Here is a 24653-nt window from a genome sequence, read left to right on the forward strand (position 1 = left end):
CTCTTTCTCTCTCTCTCACTCTCTGTCTCTCGCTCTCTCTGTCTCTCTCTCTCTCTCTCTCTCTCTCTCTCTCTCTCTCTCGCTTTCTCTCTCGCTCTCTCTCTCTCTCTCTCTCTCTCTCTTTCTCTACCCCTGTCCTCCCCCTCTCGCTCTCTTTCTCTCCCTCCCCCTATGTCTCTATCTCTGCCCCCCTTCCCCCCTCTGTCTCTCTCTCTCTCTTGCTCTCTCTCTTCACCCCCTTCCACCCCCCCCCTCTCTCTCTCTTCCCCACCTCCTCCCCTTTCTCTCTCTTTCTCTCTTTCTCTCCCCCCCCCCTCTCTTTCTCACTCTCTGTAGGTATTGGTCAGGGAGTGCCGGTGGTGGCTCTGATAGTGGAGGGGGGTCCTAATGTGATCTCCATCGTGTTGGAGTACCTGAGGGACACTCCGCCTGTCCCCGTGGTGGTGTGTGACGGGAGCGGGCGCGCCTCAGACATCCTGGCATTTGGACACAAGTATTCAGAGGAGGGAGGGTACGTGTCACATATCAGATTCACAGGTTTGCTACAGTATTGCTGGGGATGCAGAAACCATTCCAAAAATCTGTATAGTAAGATGCATTAGTAGTGTTTCCCAAATACAGTCCTAATACTTATGCTAAACGTTAATACTTCAACTTTAAAATCTGAATGTAAGTTTCGGGTCCAGGTCTCTTTTACCCTTATCTGCCACAATTCATCATACCCCATTTCTCTCTCTCTCTCTCTCTCTCTCTCTAATTTCATCCTCCTCCCTCTTTCCCTCTCCTCCTTCTCCTTATCCCTCCTTCTCATCAGGATCATAAATGAGACTCTGAGGGACCAGTTGCTGGTGACCATCCAGAAGACCTTCACGTACAGCCGGACCCAGGCCCAACACCTCTTCATCATCCTCATGGAATGCATGAAGAAGAAGGAGCTGGTGAGTGTTCACGCTTGCTCACAGGTCACCATGGAAACATAGACGCCCCCTCCCTCCCTTCCCCATGCCTCGCCTGCACCTGTGCAAAGTCTCAAGCACCAGTGTGATGGGGATTAAGGAGAAAAAACAGAGATGTAAAATTAGAAGTAAGCGGGAGGAGATTTTGTAATACACTGTCCAGAAACAACCCCTTTAGCCCCTACCCCCTATACCCTACCCCCTACACTGTCCAGAAACAACCCCTTTAGCCCCTACCCCCTTGACACTTGTGGAGATCTGAGAGGATATGTCATGGTAATAGCTCCACCTTGCCCTCTAATAGGCTAGGGACATTTTTTTGTCATATTTTTGGCACAGACCTGTCCAATCCTTTCAGATCTCAACAAGTATCTAGGTGATCAGGGCTGTGACGGGGCTGTGAATTTAAAGGCACTCTGACATAGTCCAGAACCAACTGGTTTGGCTTTAGGCTGCTTCCTCTCTTCTCCTCTCGCTTTTTTCCCTCCAAGTGTCACATCCATTCAAAACCATTCAAAATCCATTCAAAACATACCCCACAAGCTGTGTTTAGTGCAAGACGCAGCAGTGGCTGTCACTCACATGAATTAACTTCCCCTCAGGTGGTGACAGGGTCTCTTCAGATCAGTGTCTCTTGTGGAGAGAAGCTGCACGTTTATTATAGTTATTTTAGGGCTCATCCTCAATGTGCAGTAGACAGTCCCACTACACACACAACGATACATATTATCACAGCACTATCCCTGGCACAGTGTGACATTTCACAGGGCATGCCACAAGCTCTATGGTAAGTGGATGATGATGGTAATCACATCATATTATCCTCATACATAGTGAGATGAAATAACACTCACTGGGTCTCTACCCAATATAAACCTCAGCCTCGATTAGCCCGCATGCACAAGCACAAGTATAATGTCATGTGCATGGAAGGTCGGCCACAGTAAGCAAATGTACACTCGGGTACATGTAGGTTTTTAAATACACACTTAGTTTATAAAACACATTCACAGCTCAGCTGCACAATATGCTTGGAAAGTCGATTACATCACAATCGTTGAATCATAACCTCAACTGGAGACACCTCGTCAAATTGAGGACTTGTATTTTACAAAACAGCATTACGGTAGCTAGCAGTTAGCTAACTTTGTTAACTGTGGGGCATCACAATTTACTTATTTACAGTTGCTACTGCACTACACTTTGCAAGCAAATGTTGAGATTGAATTCATGGTTGCATGTGTTGTTGTCCTACTTTTATTACGAGCAACTGAACCGCATGTGTTGAAAGGGTTCCTCCTCTCCGTACTTAATGTATTGTTTTGTAATTGTATATCTCTTCAAATTAAACCATATATCTATTTTGGAATGTTTTGTGTCAATTTTGTTGTGTGTTCCTTTGTCTCTCCTTTGTTCCTTTGCCATAAAATATTAGCATTTTTATGTGATGTGTAGGAACCTTTTACTGTTTGTGTTGGTGTTTCTCCTTTTCATTGTGCATCCCATGTTTCTTCTATGTTTTCTTCCTACCATACAGACACACACACAAAGACAGGGAACTGCATATTCCTACATGGAGGGAGGGAGGGCGGGAGGAAGAGAGATGCTGGTTACGGATGTGGGGTGTGTAAGTGGATTAATTTGAGCTCTGTGGGGTTTACAGTGTGATTGATGCTCACTCAGATGCATCTCCAGAACACCCAGTTGAATGGAGTCGCTGGAGAACATAGAGCCAAGAAAACCCAATAGACAAAAGAGTCAACCTCTTCCTCATCTACTGCCACCACTAGCTACTCTACTACTACTTTGCTACAGTACAGTACAGTACGTCCTCTATGAGATGGATCATACTGAGGAGAATTGGTTGGTATGTGCTGCCACCTTGGTCTAGCTTGGCTGAGGCTGATGCAGGGTAATGCCAAGCATGGCAGTGTGGTGTTGGCTGTATAAAGCAAGGCAATCCTGTAAGATTTCTGATGACGTGAGACTAATAAGTTTGCATAAAGGAATATAATATAATAATTATATAATCTAATTGGGAATCCCTTGGATTTGTTGCCTACTGTTTCATCATTACATTCTAATCTACACTGTTTCACACAGCAGGTTCGGTGCTCTTTCGTGTAGTCAGTGTTTCGACATATTAGTAGCCATCTACCATGTAGGCATCCATAGCGGGTCATGTTGAGAACAGGGTAATTACTGCTTGCTGGTCCACTGCCAGCGCTGCCCTATAGTGCTATCCCTGAATTATTCTTCTGGTAAACCGAGAGGTTTTAATCTCTCTCTCTGTGTTTTCCAGCATGAGCGACGCCTTTCCTATTAATCAAACTGACAGGCGTCAGAGGGTTCGTTCCCGAATCCCATTTGTAAACGCATGGTTGTTCCAGGAATACCTTGTTCCTTTTCCTTACAAGGACTCATGGTGGTGAGGGTGTCGGCCAAAACTCATGTACTCATCAGCGAGCTGACCAGTGGGCGTCTGCTGTACATTGAATCCCGTCAACCTTTTGCTGTTCCCCGTGCAGTAGGGAAATCACCAGGCTATCTCTCTCCGCTGGAGGTGTCAGACCTGGTCTGCGTCAGGTCTCTGGCTCTCTGCTTGACACTCTTCCTCCCCTGTTGCACATGCTAATGCCCTCACAGGCTCTAAACCGCTCCCATATCTTAATTTAGCAGCCGTCTCTTTCATATCCATGTCAGTGATCCGCCACAGTGACACTGCCGAAAGAACCACTGTTGGAAAACTATTTGAATTCAAATCATCCACAGTGTGTAAGAAAGAGTATTTGTTTCGTTAGACATAAAATAAGTCTCAATGACGATAACACCACTATGATGCCTTTGTAAGAATGGCATGTCCTTTATATCTCTGTAGATTACTCCTCTCTTATATGTAAATCAAAGGGGTTATTATATGTCATACCCCCACAATACGGTCTTCATTATGGGCTTGCCTATGGCAGAATCCTTTTCTAAGATGTTTCTCCTCTTTTCTGATCAGTCTGTGTGTGCGATAAGTGTCCCCGGCATCTCTCTCAGATTAATAATTAAATGCAGGATAGGCATTGTATGTTTAAATCCCATTAATGACTGAGTATGAACCACCAGCCCTCAATGTTCCTCCCCCTCTCTGGCAATGAGAGGATTCATCTGGCTTTTACTTGATTATGCTAAGGCTGGTTTATCACATTAAGATTTCATGAAGACAGTTTCAGCCCCAAGACAGTTGTTTCCATCTCTCTGTTGCTTTGTTTGTCATATTGAGCGAGGGGTGCGTGTTTTAAACCAAACACAATTCTCAGCCCTGATACAGACAGATAGACAGACAGACAGACTGACTGACTGATTGAAGTGATCAGGGGAAAAATCGATACAGTTAAATATCGGGATACATTTTTTTTTTTTTACAATATCACAATATAATTTTTGCGCTAGTCAGCTGTACCTGCACCAAAACAACAGTATTTCCCAGAATGTTTATTTCGATTGTGGGAACATTATAGGGATATGACAAACGATAGGTTCCCAAAACACTAAAACTGTCCAGAATGTTTGGATCAGGGTGCAAAAAACATTATTTTGATGTTGCAAGAATGTTGACAAAACATATTTTCTTCGTTCTTTAAAGGTTCCCAGAACATTTAATTAGGTTGTGGGAACAGTCTGGATATATTACAAGAGATAGATTCCCAAAACACAAAATATGCTCAGTTGTGATGACATTCATACAATGTTTAAGTTAGGTTGCACAGGAAATTCCCTTAATGTTGCATAAAGAATGTTCTTGTAATATTCAGGAAGGTTTCACAGAACATTCCCACAATGTTGCATAATGTTCCACAATTTCCAAATAAATCTGTTTTTATGACGTTCATAGCTTATTTGTTTTAGGTTTAACAAAATATTATATTGATGTTCATGCAATATACATGTCTACCTTGTTTTGGAGGTCCTCAGACCATTTAGAAAATGATATATTTAAGTTTGACCTAATATTACCACAACATTCTCAGTATGCAAATGTGTAGCTCCTTAAAGCATGAGAATGCAGATTGGAATACATTTCCATTATGTTTCTCAACAGATTGAATGGCAATTTGCATTTGAGGACTGTATTAAGTAGGGGAGGGTTTGGCCGGCAGGGATGTGGGTTCATTTCCCACGGGGGGCCAGTATGAAAAAACAAAAAACAAAACATGTATGCATTCACTAACTGTAAGTCGCTCTGGATAAGAGCGTCTGCTAAATGACAAGTAGGACCACTACTAGGTGATATAGACACAAAGCATTTTAATTTCATTCATAAGACATTTGAACATATTTTTTACACTGTATATGTTGACGTTCTGCAAATGTGGGGTTTGAACCTGCAATGTTTGGTTCCTAAGCCAGGTATTTTATCCTCTGCGCCACCAAGGAAGCACGCTTACATCTTATTTTTTCAGTATATAGCACATGGCAGTATGGTCAATCAGGAATTCCATGCTTCCTTTTTAGCCTTCTTAGACATACAGTGGGGGAAAAAAGTATTTAGTCAGCCACTAATTGTGCAAGTTCTCCCACTTAAAAAGATGAGAGAGGCCTGTCATTTTCATCATATGTACACGTCAACTATGACAGACATAATGAGAAAAAAAAATCCTGAAAATCACATTGTAGGATTTTTAATTTTTAATTTTTTATTTAACCTTTATTTAACCAGGTAAGCCAGTTGAGAACAGGTTCTCATTTACAACTGCGACCTGGCCAAGATAAAGCAAAGCAGTGCAATAAAAACAACACAGAGTTACATATGGGGTAAAAAAAACATAAAGTCAAAAATACAACAGAAAATATATATACAGTGTGTGCAAATGTAGCAAGTTATGGAGGTAAGGCAATAAATAGGCTATAGTGCAAAATAATTACAATAGTATTAACACTGGAATGCTAGATGTGCAAGAGATTATGTGCAAATAGAGATACTGGGGTGCAAAAGAGCAAAATAAATAACAATATAGGGATGAGGTAGTTGGGTGGGCTAATTTCAGATGGGCTGTGTACAGGTGCAGTGATCGGTAAGGTGCTCTGACAACTGATGCTTAAAGTTAGTGAGGGAGATAAGAGTCTCCAGCTTCAGAGATTTTTGCAATTTGTTCCAGTCATTGGCAGCAGAGAACTGGAAGGAATGGCGGCCAAAGGAGGTGTTGGCTTTGGGAATGACCAGTGAGATATACCTGCTGGAGCGCAGACTACGGGTGGGTACTGCTATGGTGACCAATGAGCTAAGATAAGGCGGGGATTTGCCTAGCAGTGATTTATAGATGGCCTGGAGCCAGTGGGTTTGACGACGAACATGTAGTGAGGACCAGCCAACAAGAGCGTACAGGTCACAGTGGTGGGTAGTGTATGGGGCTTTGGAGACAAAACGGATGGCACTGTGATAGACTACATCCAATTTGCTGAGTAGAGTGTTGGAGGCTATTTTGTAAATGACATCGCCGAAGTCAAGGATCGGTAGGATAGTCAGTTTTACGAGGGCATGTTTGGCAGCATGAGTGAAGGAGGCTTTGTTGCGAAATAGGAAGCCGATTCTAGATTTAACTTTGGATTGGAGATTCTTTATGTGAGTCTGGAAGGAGAGTTTACAGTCTAACCAGACACCTAGGTATTTGTAGTTGTCCACATACTCTAGGTCAGACCCGTCGAGAGTGGTGATTCTAGTCGGGTGGGCGGGTGCCAGCAGCGTTCGATTGAAAAGCATGCATTTAGTTTTACTAGTGTTTAAGAGCAGTTGGAGGCTACTGAAGGAGTGTTGTATGGCATTGAAGCTCGTTTGGAGGTTTGTTAACACAGTGTCCAATGAAGGGCCAGATGTATACAAAATGGTGTCGTCTGCGTAGAGGTGGATCTGAGAGTCACCAGCAGCAAGAGCGACATCATTGATATACACGGAGAAAAGTGTCGGCCCAAGAATTGAACCCTGTGGCACCCCCATAGAGATTGCCATAGGTGCAGTGGTCTAAGGCACTGCATCCCAGTGCTAGCTGTGCCACTAGAGATCCTGGTTCGAATCCAGGCTCTGTCGCAGCCGGCCGCGACCGGGAGACTCATGGGCAGCGCACAATTGGCCTAGCGTTGTCCAGGGTAGGGGAGGGAATGGCCGGCAGGGATGTAGCTCAGTTGATAGAGCATGGCGTTTGCAACGCCAGGGTTGTGGGTTCGATTCCCATGGGGGACCAGTATAAAAACAATATATAAAAAATATATAAAAAAGGTATTCACTAACTGTAAGTCGCTCTGGATAAGAGCGTCTGCTAAATGACTAAAATGTAAATGTCCAGACAACAGGCCCTCCGATTTGACACACTGAACTCTATCTGAGAAGTAGTTGGTGAACCAGGCGAGGCAGTCATTTGAGAAACCAAGGCTATTTAGTCTGCCAATAAGAATGCGGTGGTTGACAGAGTCGAAAGCCTTGGCCAGGTCGATGAAGACGGCTGCACAGTACTGTCTATTATCAATCGCGGTTATAATATCGTTTAGGACCTTGAGCGTGGCTGAAGTGCACCCATGACCAGCTCGGAAACCGGATTGCATAGCGGAGAAGGTACGGTGGGATTCGAAATGGTCGGTGATCTGTTTGTTAACTTGGCTTTCAAATACTTTCGAAAAGCAGGGCAGGATGGATATAGGTCTGTAGCAGTTTGGATCTAGAGTGTCACCCCCTTTGAAGAGGGGGATGACCGCGGCAGCTTTCCAATCTCTGGGGATCTCAGACGTTATGAAAGAGAGGTTGAACAGACTAGTAATAGGGGTTGCAACAATTTCGGCGGCTAGTTTTAGAAAGAAAGGGTCCAGATTGTCTAGCCCAGCTGATTTGTAGGGGTCCAGATTTTGCAGCGCTTTCAAAACATCAGCTGTCTGAATTTGTGTGAAGGAGAAGCGGGGGGGGGCATGGGCAAGTTGCAGCGGAGGGTGCAGAGTTGGTGGCCGGGGTAGTGGTAGCCAGATGGAAAGCATGGCCAGCTGTAGCAAAATGCTTGTTGAAATTCTCGATTATTGTAGATTTATCGGTGGTGATAGTGTTTCCTAGCCTCAGTGCAGTGGGCAACTGGGAGGAAGTGCTCTTATTCTCCATGGACTTTACAGTGTCCCAAAACCTTTTGGAGTTAGTGCTACAGGATGCACATTTCTGTTTGAAAAAGTTAGCCTTTGCTTTCCTGACTGCTTGTGTATATTGGTTCCTAACTTCCCTGAAAAGTTGCAAATCGCGTGGGCTATTTGATGCTAATGCAGTACGCCACAGGATGTTTTTGTGCTGGACAAGGGCAGTCAAGTCTGAGGAGAATTTATTTTTTATGAATTTGCAAATTATGGTGGAAAATAAGTATTTGGTCAATAACAAATGTTTCTCAATACTTTGTTATATACCCTTTGTTGGCAATGACACAGGTCAAACGTTTTCTGTAAGTCTTCACAAGGTTTTCACACACTGTTGCTGGTATTTTGGCCCATTCCTCCATGCAGATCTCCTCTAGAGCAGTGATGTTTTGGGGCTGTCGCTGGGCAACACGGACTTTCAACTCCCTCCAAAGATTTTCTATGGGGTTGAGATCTGGAGACTGGCTAGGCCACTCCAGGACCTTGAAATGCTTCTTACGAAGCCACTCCTTCATTGCCCGTACGGTGTGTTTGGGATCATTGTCATGCTGAAAGACCCAGCCACGTTTCATCTTCAATGCCCTTGCTGATGGAAGGAGGTTTTCACTCAAAATCTCACGTCCTGGTCCCTTTGCAGAAAAACAGCCCCAAAGCATGATGTTTCCACCCCCATGCTTCACAGTAGGTATGGTGTTCTTTGGATGCAACTCAGCACTCTTTGTCCTCCAAACAGGACGAGTTGAATTTTTACCAAAAAGTTCTATTACTGGCTTAAGCAGGGGGACACGTCTGGCACTGCAGGATTTGCGTCCCTGGCGGCGTAGTGTGTTACTGATGGTAGGCTTTGTTACTTTGGTCCCAGCTCTCTGCAGGTCATTCACTAGGTCCTCCCGTGTGGTTCTGGGATTTTTGCTCACCGTTCTTGTGATCATTTTGACCCCACGGGGTGAGATCTTGCGTGGAGCCCCAGATCGAGGGAGATTATCAGTGGTCTTGTACGTCTTCCATTTCCTAATAATTGCTCCCACAGTTGATTTCTTCAAACCAAGCTGCTTACCTATTGCAGATTCAGTCTTCCCAGCCTGGTGCAGGTCTACAATTTTGTTTCTGGTGTCCTTTGACAGCTCTTTGGTCTTGGCCATAGTGGAGTTTGGAGTGTGACTGTTTGAGGTTGTGGACAGGTGTCTTTTATACTGATAACAAGTTCAAACAGGTGCCATTAATACAGGTAACGAGTGGAGGACAGAGAAGCCTCTTAAAGAAGAAGTTACAGGTCTGTGAGAGCCAGAAATCTTGCTTGTTTGTAGGTGACCAAATACTTATTTTCCACCATAATTTGCAAATAAATTCATAAAAAATCCTACAATGTGATTTTCTGGATTTTTTCTTCTCAATTTGTCTGTCATAGTTGACGTGTACCTATGATGAAAATTACAGGCCTCTCTCATCTTTTTAAGTGGGAGAACTTGCACAATTGGTGGCTGACTAAATACTTTTTTTCCCCACTGTAACTAACCCAGGGAAATACTGATAACTGGGTTATTCACCATCACTTCACCCATCCTCTTTATATGCTGCACATATTTACAAGGTATCCATGAGTGCTGATCTAGGATCACCTTTGCTTTTCAGATCATGAAAAATAAAACGGGGGACCATGTCAAGCATCTCAAAGTATGAATTATATTGGGTTTGTTTATTTTAAATGAAATTTTTACACCATGTTTAATTTTTTTTACAGTTAGTCTAAATTCTGCATTTCTGACTGGATTTATAAATCTTGATGAAATAAATATGTCCTCTCTTTTAGAAGAGTGTATTTGAGCCTCAATTTCACTTTTTATTTTTATTTTCATAGAAACATGGTTAAAGCTGCAATCTTCGGGTCTGCAACCAGATCATTAACCCTCTATAATCATCAGCACGACTGGACAGCTTTTGTGTTATGAGGACATTTGCCGCCACCTAACAAATGTTCTGAGAACTTTCACTGAACCAATTTTGGTTTGCTGGGATGGAGCAATATGTTTGTAACATTGAATCACAATAAAATTGCAGTATCGAATAGCAATACATATAGAATCGGGAGAATCAGAATACATATCATATCGGCACCTAAGTATCGTGATAACATCGTATCTTGAGGTCCCTGGCAATTTCCAGCATTAATAGAAAGAAAGACAGATAGACAGAGAGACAGAGAGATAGATGGAGGCAACATAATTAGGTTAAGCAGTAGGAGCAGTGAAGTGGGTCACAGGGCTTGTGTTGAGACTGGTGGAGTGGAGGGGAGGGGAGAGGAGGCCACCTACAGGCAGGGTTGGTGGGGGGCTGGTGTGAGGGGAGGTTTGGCGGTCGGCTGATGTGAGGGGAGGTTTGGCGGTGGGCTGGTGTGAGGGAAAATATTTCCATGCTAAATTAAGATGAATGTCTTCCTATCAGCCTGAGCCATTTGGCCATGAAGAGCATTCTCTTGATACCTAAGCATGTTGAGTGTTTAAATATGCACTAGCACCACGATCAAACAGCATCCATTCTCACTTAAAAGGGGGGCTTCTTACTAGTTTATCTCTTCTTCCTCTGCCCTCTCCTCAACGTTTGTTAGTGTGATGGACGGCTGTTGATGGCCTGTCCTCTTCATCAGTCCTAGCCAAGTGACATATGTCAATCAATAGGCATGAAAGTCAAGACTATAAGGTTCTATCTGCATTTTTATCAAAATTGAGTTATTGACATAGCCTTGTTCTCTACCTATACAGTAGTCTAAATACTCCAATTCATGTTGTTAAGCTCAAAAGAATACAAGACAAAAATTGCTGACACCATTCAAAACAATGAGTGTTCAGAACATTAAAGCCAATTGTCTCAGTATCATCTTTTTGCAGATAGAACCTTATAGTCCCAAGCTCTTGAAGTGTCAAGCTATGCCAATCATCTATTGAAATATAATATATATAAATCTATATAAATATTTGCTTCACAAAGACTGTTGACCAATCAGCATTAGAGGCTATAGCATATCTGAAAAATGTATATGGCGGCCTGTGCGAAACCAATGCACGCATCACTACTAAATATAGACATAGAATACCAATAGTGAGCACTCAAGCAAACATTTCCCTGTAGGATACAAATGGAGAAGGGGAGGAGTGTATTTCTTTCCCCTGCATTAGGGGAAAAAACCTAAGCCCCTAGTGATGGACACTGATTGTGTGGCATTACGGTCACAAACACAGACATTCAGTGAACGCTCAGCACACACACACACATCCTTGATTATGATGTTGAGTTTTGGTTGAGCAGATGGCTTGCAGGATTGCTTGTTAGTGTCTCCCATAGTGAAATGGCCATAATCACTTGGACAGTGAGAGATGTGATGGTCCAGTCCTGGCCTGTTCTCAAGACACCACAGGCACACACACCAGGTCATCAATAACCTTCACTGGAATAATCTTTCCCTGACCACACACTGGCCTTCACTCACTCCCTCCCTCACTCCCACTCCCTCCCTCCCACACACACACACGCACACGCACACGTACACGCACACGCACACGCACACACACGCACGCACGCACACACACACACACACACACACACACACACACACACACAGACAACCACACAGACAACATACACACTGCAATAATTACTCTATCTGTTCTCATACAGGCAATGAAGACTTGGATCTATACCGTCACATCTAATTTACTCTCCAATTTCACCTGGAGAAAGGCCTTTCAAATACTCTCACACACACAAAACTCACACCACGCACTCTCTCACAGATTGACAGATTCATCCATGTATATCATGCAGATGACATTTATTTTTTTATTTTATTTTATTTTTTGTCATTTAGCAGACGCTCTTATCCAGAGCGACTTACAGGAGCAATTAGGGTTAAGTGCCTTGCTCAAGGGCACATCGACAGATTTTTCACCTAGTCGGCTCGGGGATTAGAACCAGCGACCTTTCGGTTACTGGCACAACGCTCTTAACCACTAAGCTACCTGCCGCATACATTGTATGCGGATACTTACATTATTCACACCATAAACACAGTAATGAATACTCATACATACGCTCATGTAGAGACCATAGAGATAGAGATCACTGTTTAGAAAATAACCTGGAGATGGCCTCAATGGTGCTGCTCACAGACACCATAATAGGACAGATACAAAATAGTTTTGTCTAACTAAGTCTATGGTAGAGCAACACAGGACTGGAGGTAACCCTAACACACACATACAGTATGCCCAGTTCTCTCGCTCCAGGAGATCACAGAGCCCATTCCAAGGGGACAATGTGTGATCTCAGTGGCGGACAAATAATGAACGAGCCAGTGTCTAAATAAATCATAATGTTTGAGTTGAATTATTTGCCATTTCTCTCGCATTTTTGGTGTCTGAAGGGAAAAAGAGAACGAAAGAGAGGGAGAGAAGGAGAGGAGGATGGAGGGATTAGAGGAATAGATTTATGACCCTGTGGCTGGGGTCCATAGTGCGCTCTGGCATTCCGAACACGCAGCTCATACATGGAGCTGCAAGGTGCCCTTCACACACTTGCCATCATGTGACACAATCTGGAGGAACTGCCGCATTCCCTCTCTCTTTTACCCTCCCTCTGTTTTCCCTCCCTCCTTCCCAGTCTCTTACTTTGTGCCCTTCTTCTTTCTCTTTATTCTCTTGCCTACTATACTGTACTATACTGTAATATACTGCACTATACTATACTATACAGCACTATACTATACATTTACATTTACATTTACGTCATTTAGCAGACGCTCTTATCCAGAGCGACTTACAGTTAGTGCATACATTTTTTATTTTTTTATTTTTTTATATATATTTTTTTATACTGGCCCCCAGTGGGAATCGAACCCACAACCCTGGCGTTGCAAACACCATGCTCTAACAACTGAGCTACCTCCCTGCCGGCCATTCCCTCCCCTACCCTAGACGACGCTGGGCCAATTGTGCGCCGCCCCATTGGTCTCCCGGTTGCGGCCGGCTACGACAGAGCCTGGATTCGAACCAGGATCTCTAGTGGCACAGCCTTAGACCACTGCGCCACTCGGGAGTACTGTACTATACTGTACTGTACTGTACTATACTGCACTATACTGTACTATACTGTACTATACTTTACTATACTGCACTATACTGTACTATACTGTACTATACTTTACTATACTGCACTATACTGTACTATAATGTACTATACTGTACTTTACTATAATATACTATACTGTACTGTGCTATACTATACTATACTATACTATACAATACTGTACAATACTGTACTATACTGTACTATACTGTACTATACTGTAATATATTATACTGTACAGTTCTATACTGTATTATACTATACTGTACTATAATGTACTATACTGTACTATACTGTATTATACTTTAATATACTGTACTGTACTGTACTATACTATACTGTACTGTACTGTACTCTACTGTACTATACTGTACTATACTATACTGTATTATACTATACTATACGGTACTGTGCTATACTGTACTGTACTGTACTATACTATACTATACTATACTGTACTGTACTGTACTGTACTGTACTATATACTATACTGTACTTTACTATACTGTACTATACTATATTGTACTATAATATACTGTACTGTACTGTACTATACTATACTATACTATACTGCACTATACTATAATATACTATACTGTACTGTACTATACTATACTATACTATACTATACTATACTATACTATACTATACTATACTGTACTGTACTATAATGTACTGTACTATAATGTACTGTACTATACTATACTATACTATACTATACTATACTATACTATACTGTACTATACTATACTTTACCATACTGTACTGTACTGTACTATACTATACTATACTATACTATACTGTACTGTACCATTCTGTACCATTCTGTACTATACTGTACCATACTGACTGTTCTGTACTGTACTCCACAAAAGGGTCTCCAGTCACTATAGATCTCTCTCTCTCTCTCTCTCTCTCTAACTGTCTCTCTCTCGCTCTCCCCCCCTCTCTCTCTCTCTCTCTTTCTCTCTCACTCTCTCTCTCTCTCTCTCTCTCTCTCTCTCTCTCTCTCTCTCTCTCTCTCTCTCTCTCTCTCTCTCTCTCTCTCTCTCTCTCTCTCTCTCAAACTCTCTCTAGCCATTCCATTTGATCTCTTCCCTTCTTTTCTACTGGGACCACATTGCATACAAGCTACTTTACTGTGTTTGTTCCGTTCCACAAAGTGAGTCAGCTAGGGAGCATATTGCACTTTCCTCTGCTCAGAACTTCAGGCAGCATCTTAGCCATTTACAGATGCTTTCTAATCCCATGTATCAAAAGCACTGCGCTATGACGTGACTGGTTTACTCACAGCGCTAATTATCTCTATGGGTAAAAACACTTATTCATTCAGCAAGCAAGAAAGAAACAGAATCCTGATGAATAATGATGTACAGATTACATACAGATTATATTCATTTCTCCCTCTCACTCTCTCACTCTCTCTCTCTCACTCTCTCTCTCTCTCTCTCTCTCTCTCTCTCTCTCTCTCTCTCTCTCTCTCTCTCTCTCTCTCTCTCTCTCTCTCTCTTCCTCTTTCTTTCTTTCTTTCTTTCTTTCTTTCTTTATTTTCTCTCTCTGTATGTTTCAGATAACAGTTTTTCGGATGGGGTCTGAGGGACACCAGGACATTGACCTGGCCATTCTCACTGCTCTGCTTAAAGGTAATTGTCTGTGTGCGCATGTGAGTGCGTGCATGCTTGTCAACGTGTTCGGAATCCATGAGTTCCCTTTCAGTGGTACCCTGAGGAAATTCTCTCTGTTTATGTGTGTATCCTGGGAAGTTAAAAGGAGGATATGATATAATTTCAGAAAGCTTTCCTCCTGCTGAGGCCCCAATTACAGTTTTATCTACCAAAGCATATCTCCTTGGTCCTTTACAAGGTCCTTTTTCAAGGCACGAGGAGGAGATAACATACACTAGAATACACAAACACAGGTAACACACAGTATGATACACAAACACCAACACAGAAAACACACACTACAATCGAAGAAAAAGGGGTTCCAAAGGGGTTCTTTGGCTGTCCCCATAGGAGAACCCTTTTTGGTTCCAGGAAGAACCCTTTTTGGTTCTAGGAAGAACTCTTTTAGGTTCCATGTAGAACTATTTTGGGTTCCATGTAGAACCTTTCGTGGAAAGGGTTCTACATGGAACACAAAAGGGTTCTACGTGGAACCGAAAGGGTTCTGCCTGGAACCAAAAACTATTATTTAAAGGGTTCTCCTATTGGGACAGCCAAAGAGCCCTTTTAGGTTCTAGGTAGCACCTTTTTTTCTAAGAGTGTAGGATACACAAACACAGTTTCTTGTTTATAGCTCAGCACTATCTTTCAATAGAGGAGGTGCATAAAAATGGCGGCCACCACGCACTTACTACAAATTCCTTGTTTTGTTCACCATATTGTACATTGCTGTCCGTTACTATATGTTTTATAGTAACGGACAGGTAGATTGTGCTGATTTATTGGCACATTGAACCATATCGCGCGCCGTATTTTAAGTGCTAAAACAATGACGTCATATCTAAATTTTGCCATCTTTATGCACATTTGCCATTGCCCAAATCCAGTTTGAAAACTAGAACCATTTCAATAATACAGCAATTTTAGGAAACCGTCCCTTGTGAGTTTTCTACAGTGATTTTCCATACGTGCACACTATATAACGAGAGGCTCCTTAAGTCAGACAGTTGGCATCAGAAGGTAATGAAACAAAAGCCTGTCTCCTACATGCTGCCAAAAAATAAGGCATTTTTTGCAATACTCTTTCTTTTTTGCATCTCCTATTCATATCTCTCTGTCCATCCCCCTCTCTCTCTGTGTGAGTGATCTCTCTATCTGACATGGACTGTCACAAGCATGACCAGTAAAAAGTACAGACTTCATTATGCATACTGTGTCTTTTTAGAGCGAGAATGAGAGAAAAATTGTGTGAGAGATAGTGATACAGGGAAACAGAGAGGGAGAGAGAGGGAAAGAGAGAGTAATTGATGAACTATGTCGGAAGGAGTCCATAAACTCCAGCGACTACAGCGCTGCGGAGAGCTAAGGGTTATTTAAAACCAGTGATAAACGCGAGCAGTCCCTTTTAGTAAGACTTCTCTATTAAACTCCTGTTACACTACTCTGCATATCATTACCAAGCTCTGTTAAAGCATGACAAATATCCTTTCTCAAAAAGAAAGCAAGTGGTAGGTGTCGGAGGCCAAGAACAACTACCTTTGGCTGTCCTTTAAGAAGAACCGCACAAATACAGCAATCTCCTTTGTTGCTTGCTAAACAAAGATGTTCTGCCCTTCCAATAAAAAATAAGTAAATACCTCCATCTACCTCCAGCAGGAGAAGTAAATATGCGAGTTTGAGATTGCAGTCGACGACTGCAGACTGGCCTACATATCACCTTACATCCTAAAAAACAACTTGTTATTATGTAGATCAACTGAAAAAAAAGTGATGCTCTTTGTTCCTCCTCCTAGGAGCCAACGCATCGGCTCCTGACCAACTCAGCCTGGCCCTGGCCTGGAACCGAGTGGACATCGCCCGCAGTCAGATCTTCATCTACGGACAGCAGTGGCCTGTAAGACTCAGCTTCACTTCCTACTTTACAGTATAGACTACAGTACTGTCCAACGGATCATGTAGTTATAGTACTTAGACTTTAGAGCGTTTAGTTCTATATTACAGTATTAAAAAAAAGTATGAAAATGAATGCACTCACTACTGTAAGTTGCTCTGGATAAGAGCGTCTGCTAAATGACTAAAATGAAGAAAAAAAATGTAAAAATGTAAATATTTCCCACAGCAGTGGCCTGAAAGATCCAGCCTATAACTTATCACTTCCTTGTTTACAGTATAGACTAGAGACAGCACTCTCCAAGTGAAAATGTGAACGTATGCTTTATCCATCAGGATTTAGGTTGCGTTTCTCGATGGTTAACCCTGAGTTGACTGACTGACTGTGCCTTCCCTGTGTGTATGGTAGGTGGGTTCTCTGGAGCAGTCTATGCTGGATGCCCTGGTGCTGGACAGAGTGGACTTCGTCAAGCTGCTGATCGAGAACGGAGTGAGCATGCATCGCTTCCTCACACTCTCCAGACTGGAGGAGCTCTACAACACGGTACTACACTGCATGGCAGACACCGCTGAACTCTCCGTATTTAAATACAGTATTTTTGTAACAACTGCTCCAACCCCTGAAATATGTAGAACACAAGTTGTTATAACACTATGAAACGCTTATACTCTCTCCTGGTGTTACTCTGTAATAATAATGAAATGGTAACTCTGTACTGTATCCCTCCTATGTATTCATTCTTAAAGCCTTTATAACAGCTACATAAGACATTGTAACAGCCATCATAGGCAGTTATTATCAACAATGACATAATACTATACCTACAGTATGGTACTTTATTCAAATGAGCCATCTGTCATAGCTCTACAGCTGGAGGCCGTGGCTTGTGGACTAAACTCTGCTTCTGTTTGCTTTGTCAGAGGCATGGACCATCCAACACTCTATACCACCTGGTCAGAGATGTCAAAAAGGTATGGTTATCGTGTACAGTAAGTGTGTGTGACTGCGTAGGCGTTTGTGGGAATGTTTGCTTGAGTGCGAATGCAAGTGCAGCAAATTTCTTATTTGTCTAGACTTGTCTTGCTTTTGTTAGTAGAGTGTGTGTAGCTCTGTAGATTGTTATTGTTGCTAACGGCGCATCTAGGGGATGGCTTTTCTCCTTTTCAGCTGGGGTTACAGCAGTGGCTGCGTAGAGATGTATCTGTCTTGCTTCTGTCTCTACCAGTGAAGGCTGGTGGGAGGAGCTTATAGGAGGACGGGCTCATTGTAATGGCTGGAATGGAATTAATGGAATGGAGTCAAACATGTGGTTTCCATATGTTTGATGTGTTTGATACCGTTCCATTGATTCCATATTACAATGAGCCCGTCCTCCTATAGCTCCTCCCACCAGCCTCCACTGGTCTCTACCCCTCTTATCACTCATTATTTTGCTCTGTACACACTCACTCCCATACAAATCCAATCCATTATTACTCAGTTTGAGTCCATTGTGTATTATGTATCCATATGCACACTAACCCTGCATTGGTCAAACGTATAGTAGTCCTGCATCTCTGACATTAAACCAGAGAAAAGCACTCCTGAAAACAAATGTGCACTGTATACAGGCCCACTTCTAATTGTAGCTGTCACAGTTCACTTAGCCTTGACAAAATTATTCAAAAAGAGCTACCATTATGTATTGCTATCGCTGTGCATTTTACACCAAATTGGGTGTCTCTTTGAGGAGTGAGCGTGTACAACATGCCATCATTATGGAGAGTCAGTCTGAGATTAGACTGTTCACTGTATATGAGGCATTCGTTTTTCCACTACTCTCTGTCTCGGTGTCTGTCTTGCTTGTGCCTTAGCTCTCTAATACTGATACCTCATTCTATTCTATAATATACAAAAGCCGCTATTTTATAATAACTTTAATGAACAAGCCTTTATGCTTGTAATTGCTTGCATTCTAAATGTTATACATGCTTATGATTTGTAAGGATAATAATACTAATGGCTTATAAATGCATATAAATGTGTATAATGTTTACAAATAGTGAACTGCTATTAATAGTTTATAAACAGTTTATTAATTCTTTGTCATAAAAATTATGACAATGTTACCCAAAAGCCTTTAGATAATTCTATGACAGAACTAGAGTACCATGTAATAAAGCAATTATACAAAAATATCCTTCCTTAACTTGAGATGATGACCCATTACACTCTTGATTTTCCTCTAGTGAAAGCTCAAAGAAGGTCATAGGTCAGCAGCATCAGTATTTAGTTCTGATTAATAGAATCATATTTGATTACAGTAACATGTGCTCCTATGGGAGAGCTGTAGAGGTTATTGAAAGTCATGGTGTAATCATCCCTCATTTAAAAGTTCCCATAACCCCCTTAGCTCTGTAGGCAGGGAGAGGAGTGTACAGGCACTTCAGAGGATTGGACTAATGAGTCTTGTGCACACACACGCTCAATACACATACAGTTGAAGTCGGAAGTTTACATACACCTTAGCCAAATACATTTAAACTCAGTTTTCCACAATTCCTGACATTTAATCCTAGCAAAAATTCCCTGTCTTAGGTCAGTTAGGATCACCACTTTATTTTAGGAATGTGAAATGTCAGAGAGAGAGAGTTATTTATTTAAGCTTTTATTTCTTTCATCACATTCCCAGAGGGTCAGAAGTTTACATACACTCAATTAGTGTTTGGTAGCATTGCCTTTAAATTGTTTAACTTGGGTCAAACGTTTCGGGTAGCCTTCCACAAGCTTCCCACAATAAGTTGGGTGAATTTTGGCCCATTCCTCCTGACAGAGCTGGTGTAACTGAGTCAGGGTTGAGGTCAGGGCTTTGTGATGGCCACTCCAATACCTTGACTTTGTTGTCCTTAAGCCATTTTGCCACAACTTTGGAAGTATGCTTGGTGTCACTGTCCATTTGGAAGATCTATTTGCAACCAAGCTTTAACTTCCTGACTGATGTCTTGAGATGTTGCTTCAATATATCCACATAATTTTCTTTCCTCATGATGCCATCTATTTTGTGAAGTGCACCAGTCCCTCCTGCAGCAAAGCACCCCCACAGCATGATGCTGCCACCCCTGTACTTCACGGTTGGGATGGTGTTCTTCGGCTTGCAACAGCCCCCTTTTTCCTCCAAACATAACAATGGTCATTATGGCCGAACATTTCTCCAAAAAGTACGATCTTTGTCCCCATGTGCAGTTGCAAACCGTAGTCTGGCTTTTTTATGGCGGTTTTGGAGCAGTGGCTTCTTCCTTGCTGAGTGGCCTTTCAAGTTATGTCGATATAGGACTCGTTTTACTGTGGATATAAAAACTTTTGTACCTGTTTCCTCCAGCATCTTCACAAGGTCCTTTGCTGTTGTTCTGGGATTGATTTGCACTTTTCGACCAAAGTACGTTCATCTCTAGGAGACAGAACGTGTCTCCTTCCTGAGCGGTATGACGGCTGCGTGGTCCCATAGTGTTTATATTTACGTACTATTGTTTGTACAGATGAACATTTACATTTACATTTTACATTTTAGTCATTTAGCAGACGCTCTTATCCAGAGCGACTTACAGTTAGTGAATACATATTTTTTTATACTGGCCCCCCGTGGGAATCGAACCCACAACCCTGGCGTTGCAAACGCCATGCTCTATCAACTGAGCTACATCCCTGCCGGCCATTCCCTCCCCTACCCTGGACGACGCTGGGCCAATTGTGCGCCGCCCATGAGTCTCCTGGTCGCGGCCGGCTGCAACAGAGCCTGGATTCGAACCAGGATCTCTAGTGGCACAGTTAGCACTGCGATGCAGTGCCTTAGACCTTAGACCTTAGAACATGGTACCTTCAGGCGTTTGGAAATTGCTCCCAAGGATGAACCAGACTTGTGGAGGTCTACAATTCTTTTTCTGAGGTCTTGGCTGATTTCTTTTGATTTTCCCATGATGTCAGGCAAAGAGGCACTGGGTTTAAAGGTAGGCCTTGAAATGCATCCACAGGTACACCTCCAATTGACTCAAATGATGTCAATTAGGCTATCAGAAGCTTCTAAAGCCATAACATCATTTTCTGGAATTTTCCAAGCTGTTTAAAGGCACAGTCAACTTAGTGTATATACACTTCTGACCTACTGGAATTGTGATACAGTGAATTATAAGTGAAATAATCTGTCTGTAAACAATTGTTGGAAAAAGTATTAATACTTGTATCATGCACAAAGTAGATGTCCTAACCGACTTGCTAAAACTATAGTTTGTTAACAAGAAATTTGTGGAGTGATTGAAAAACGAGTTTTAATGACTCCAACCTAAGTGTATGTAAACTTCCGACTTCAACTGTAACCATGCAACACACACACACACACACACACACACACACCAATAAATGGATATTGGAATATGTATACAGTACCAGTCAAAAGTTTGGACACACCTGCTCATTCAAGGGTTTTTCTTTATTTTTATTATTTTTTACATTGTAGAATAATAGTGAAGACATCAAAACTATGAAATAACACATATGGAATCATGTAGTAACCCAAAAAGTTTTAAACAAATCAAAATATGTTTTATATGTGAGGTTCTTCAAATAGCCACCCTTTGCCTTGATGACAGCTTTGCACACTCTTGGCATTCTCTCAACCAGCTTCATGAGGTAGTCAACTGGAATGCATTTCAATTAGCAGGTGTGCCTTGTTATTAAAGGTTAATTTGTGGAATTTATTTTCTTCTTAATGCGTTTGAGCCAATCAGTTGTGTAGTGACAAGGTAGGGGTGGTATACAGAAGATATCCCTATTTGGTAAAAGACCAAGTCCATATTATGGCAAGAACAGCTCAAATAAGTAAAGAGAAACGACACTCCATCATTACTTTAAGATGTGAAGGTCAGTCAACCCGGAAAATTTCAAGAACTTTGAAAGTTTCTTCAAGTGCAGTTGCAAAAACCATCAAGCGCTATGATGAAACTGGCTCTCATGAGGACCGCCACAGGAAAGGAAGACCCAGAGTTACCTTTGCTGCAAAGGATAAATTCATTAGCGTGAACTGTACCTCAGATTGCAGCCCAAATAAATGCTTCACAGAGTTCAAGTAACTGACACATCTCAACATCAACTCCACAATCACCCGACCTCAACCCAATTGAGATGGTTTGGGATGAGTTGGAGTGAAGGAAAAGCAGCCATCAAGTGCTTAGCATATGTGGGAACTCCTTCAAGACTGTTGGAAAAGCATTCATCATGAAGCTGGTTGAGAGAATACCAAGAGTGTGCAAAGCTGTCATCAAGGCAAAGGGTGGCTACTTTGAAGAATCTAAAATCTAAAATATATTTTGATTTGTTTAACACTTTTTTGGTTACTACATGATTCCATATGTGTTATTTCATAGTTGTGATGTCTTCACTATTAATCTATAGTATAGAAAATAGTAAAAATTAAGACAATTTGAATGAGTAGGTGTGTCCAAATTTTTGACTGGTACTATATATATATATATATATATATATATATATATATATATATATATATATAAACTATTTATATTTTATCAAATTACAACTTAAAGTAAAGCCCATACACACATATTTAACCATAGTGCATGGTGGTTTAGGCTTTTGCCCAACATCTGTGTTTTTCTTCTCTTCCTCTTGTCCTGCTGTGTGAAGGTGTGGTATTGACTGTGTGGAATTGGTGTGCAGTATAGTAGGATGCATTGCTTTCACCAGGATGGCCCAAACATTCTGTCCTCTTCCCCTATTCTCTCTCTGGAGGAAAGCTTAGACTGTCATTGGCTATGTCGCGATTCTCCACCCATCATGGATTTAAAATCATTGAATTGGTGTAAGCATCGGATGAAGGGACACCATTGTTAAGTCCATGAGAGGGAGTGTGCAACTGCTATTGGCTTTAGTGTGTAACTTTGGCCCCTGAACTCTAACCCCTGGAGCCTCTGGTGCTGGAATAAGTCAACCTGACATTACTTGGAGTGATGGAACTAGCTGACATCTCTTGGCTTACTGCATGGCTGCAGTTGTGTACAGGCTTTCGTACCTAGCATCATAAAAGCAAGTTGAGGTGTTACATTAATTATTGCCGCTTTTTACAGTAAAAGTTAATCAGTTAGTTGACATATATAGTGGGGTTCCCCCCAAAAAATTACGTATTACTTGTTTAACAAAATCTATTTCTCTGAGCAACTGTATTAGTATAAAATAAATTAAATAAAATGATTTCCCTTTTTTTTTTGCATACAATATAGTTCAGTCTTTTAATTATTTATTTTATAAAGTAATTTCTGCTCATCTTTATCAATGGTGTCAATCATTTCGGACCAACTGTACAATGTCCCCAATGCAAACAATTGAAGATAAAGGAGAAGGGCACTGCAAGTTCGATCAGAATAATTATGCTGTATCGGAGGTGTTAACCTTGTTAAAACTGACACACCCAGGGTGACATTTTGTGACAAAACCACACCTGCCTACAAATTGCAGAGTTAAACATTCTGAGTGAACCTGTTGTGTGCTTTTCCTTTATCTGCAATTGATTGACTTGGGGGCCTATACTTAATCAATATGATTGTCACTACTATGTACAACCGTATGAGCGTGTAAGCAGACACAGTAAACAAATATAATTTGTTTTCGTTCAACTGCTTTAGGTGTGTTTGACTGAGCTTGTTTCATGCAATGGAACCAATAAAATAGCTAGTCAGATATGCTTGATTTAATTCTCAAAATATTTGTCAGGAAATAAATACTATTTGTATTCAGGTCTCGGCATCATAAGACTGTGTAAGTGCACCTCCAGAACCTCAGAGTGATGGAGAGGTCAGCTCCCTCATGGTAGGGATAGTTTGTTTGAAGGTAACGGCAGGGCAGTACTTTGACATGGTAATAGATCTCATAACGTAGCCAACTTGGGATTCAGTTTGTTCACACAGCAAGGTTCAGGCCGTTCTATGTAGGGGAAGGGGAACGGTATAGTACTGTGTTTCATCTGAGCTTGTGTGAAAAACACAAGCACATCCTGCTTTGGAGTTCTCCCACTTCAAAGTGTTGCCTCTGAGCTTTGGCTGGATAACTGAGGCTTTACTGGGATAACAGAAACAAAATCCGTAGATGTATGATAATTGGCCCAGCTTTAAGGAGCTGCAGGAGCCCATCCTCCCCTATCTCTCCCTCCACCAGCCTCCACTGGTTTGGACCCAATGGCCTCCTAGTAATTTCAGTCGGCTCATAGAGCTCTGTTTTCTATCTGAAGTGGATCATGAAGGCCCATTTCTATCGAGAAACATCTCTCATTTGTTCTCCTTTTATCCTCATCTTCAGACTTCTGGTTGTCTCTCTCTTCCAGCACTGAACCCCTGATAAGATCTGGTCATATATTACAAATGCAAATTAGCACAGAGCGATCAGACAAATTAAGTAAGCATTGATCTGATTTTCATATTTTTCAATTTCCTCAAGATTTGTCTTTTTCCATCTTCTCCTTAACCTTTTCCCTATTTTCATGGTCTCCCTCTTCCTTCCTTTCTTCCTCCTCCCTCCTTGACTCTCCTCTCAGAGTACAGTATACTGATGTCTATCTCAGTGCTGTTGAACTAAGCTAAGTTAAACTAAGCTAAGTTAAGATAAATTAAGCTAAGCTACACTGCTAAGTTAAGCTAAACTAAGTTAATTTAAATTAGGTTAGGTTATAAACTCTGATCTTATCTGGGGGTCTGTGTCTCCCATCTCTCTTTGGCCTTGTGCTGTATACTCACTGACCTTGTGTGCTCTTTCCAAGCAAGAATATCCAGGGTTCAGTTGGATCTACTTCAAGGTGAATCAACTAATCATGTATTCTTTTTAGCACAAAACAAATGTGTG

The 24653-nt window shown here is 41.7% G+C and overlaps 1 protein-coding gene across 1 annotated transcript in view; it reads left to right on the forward strand.

The window, feature by feature from the left end:
- Nucleotides 1-24653, forward strand: part of LOC311141633 (transient receptor potential cation channel subfamily M member 3-like) — a gene marked incomplete at both ends in the record, with an annotated part of 163498 nt that overhangs the window by 104327 nt on the left and 34518 nt on the right. The window contains 7 exon segments of the mRNA XM_084177024.1: nucleotides 337-511; nucleotides 815-938; nucleotides 14791-14863; nucleotides 16678-16778; nucleotides 17184-17318; nucleotides 17696-17746; nucleotides 24571-24606. Coding sequence (XP_084033150.1) covers nucleotides 337-511; nucleotides 815-938; nucleotides 14791-14863; nucleotides 16678-16778; nucleotides 17184-17318; nucleotides 17696-17746; nucleotides 24571-24606 — 695 coding nt within the window.

This window comes from Coregonus lavaretus (assembly GCF_964263955.1).
Source record: "Coregonus lavaretus genome assembly, chromosome: 14".
Lineage (NCBI taxonomy): Eukaryota > Metazoa > Chordata > Actinopteri > Salmoniformes > Salmonidae > Coregonus > Coregonus lavaretus.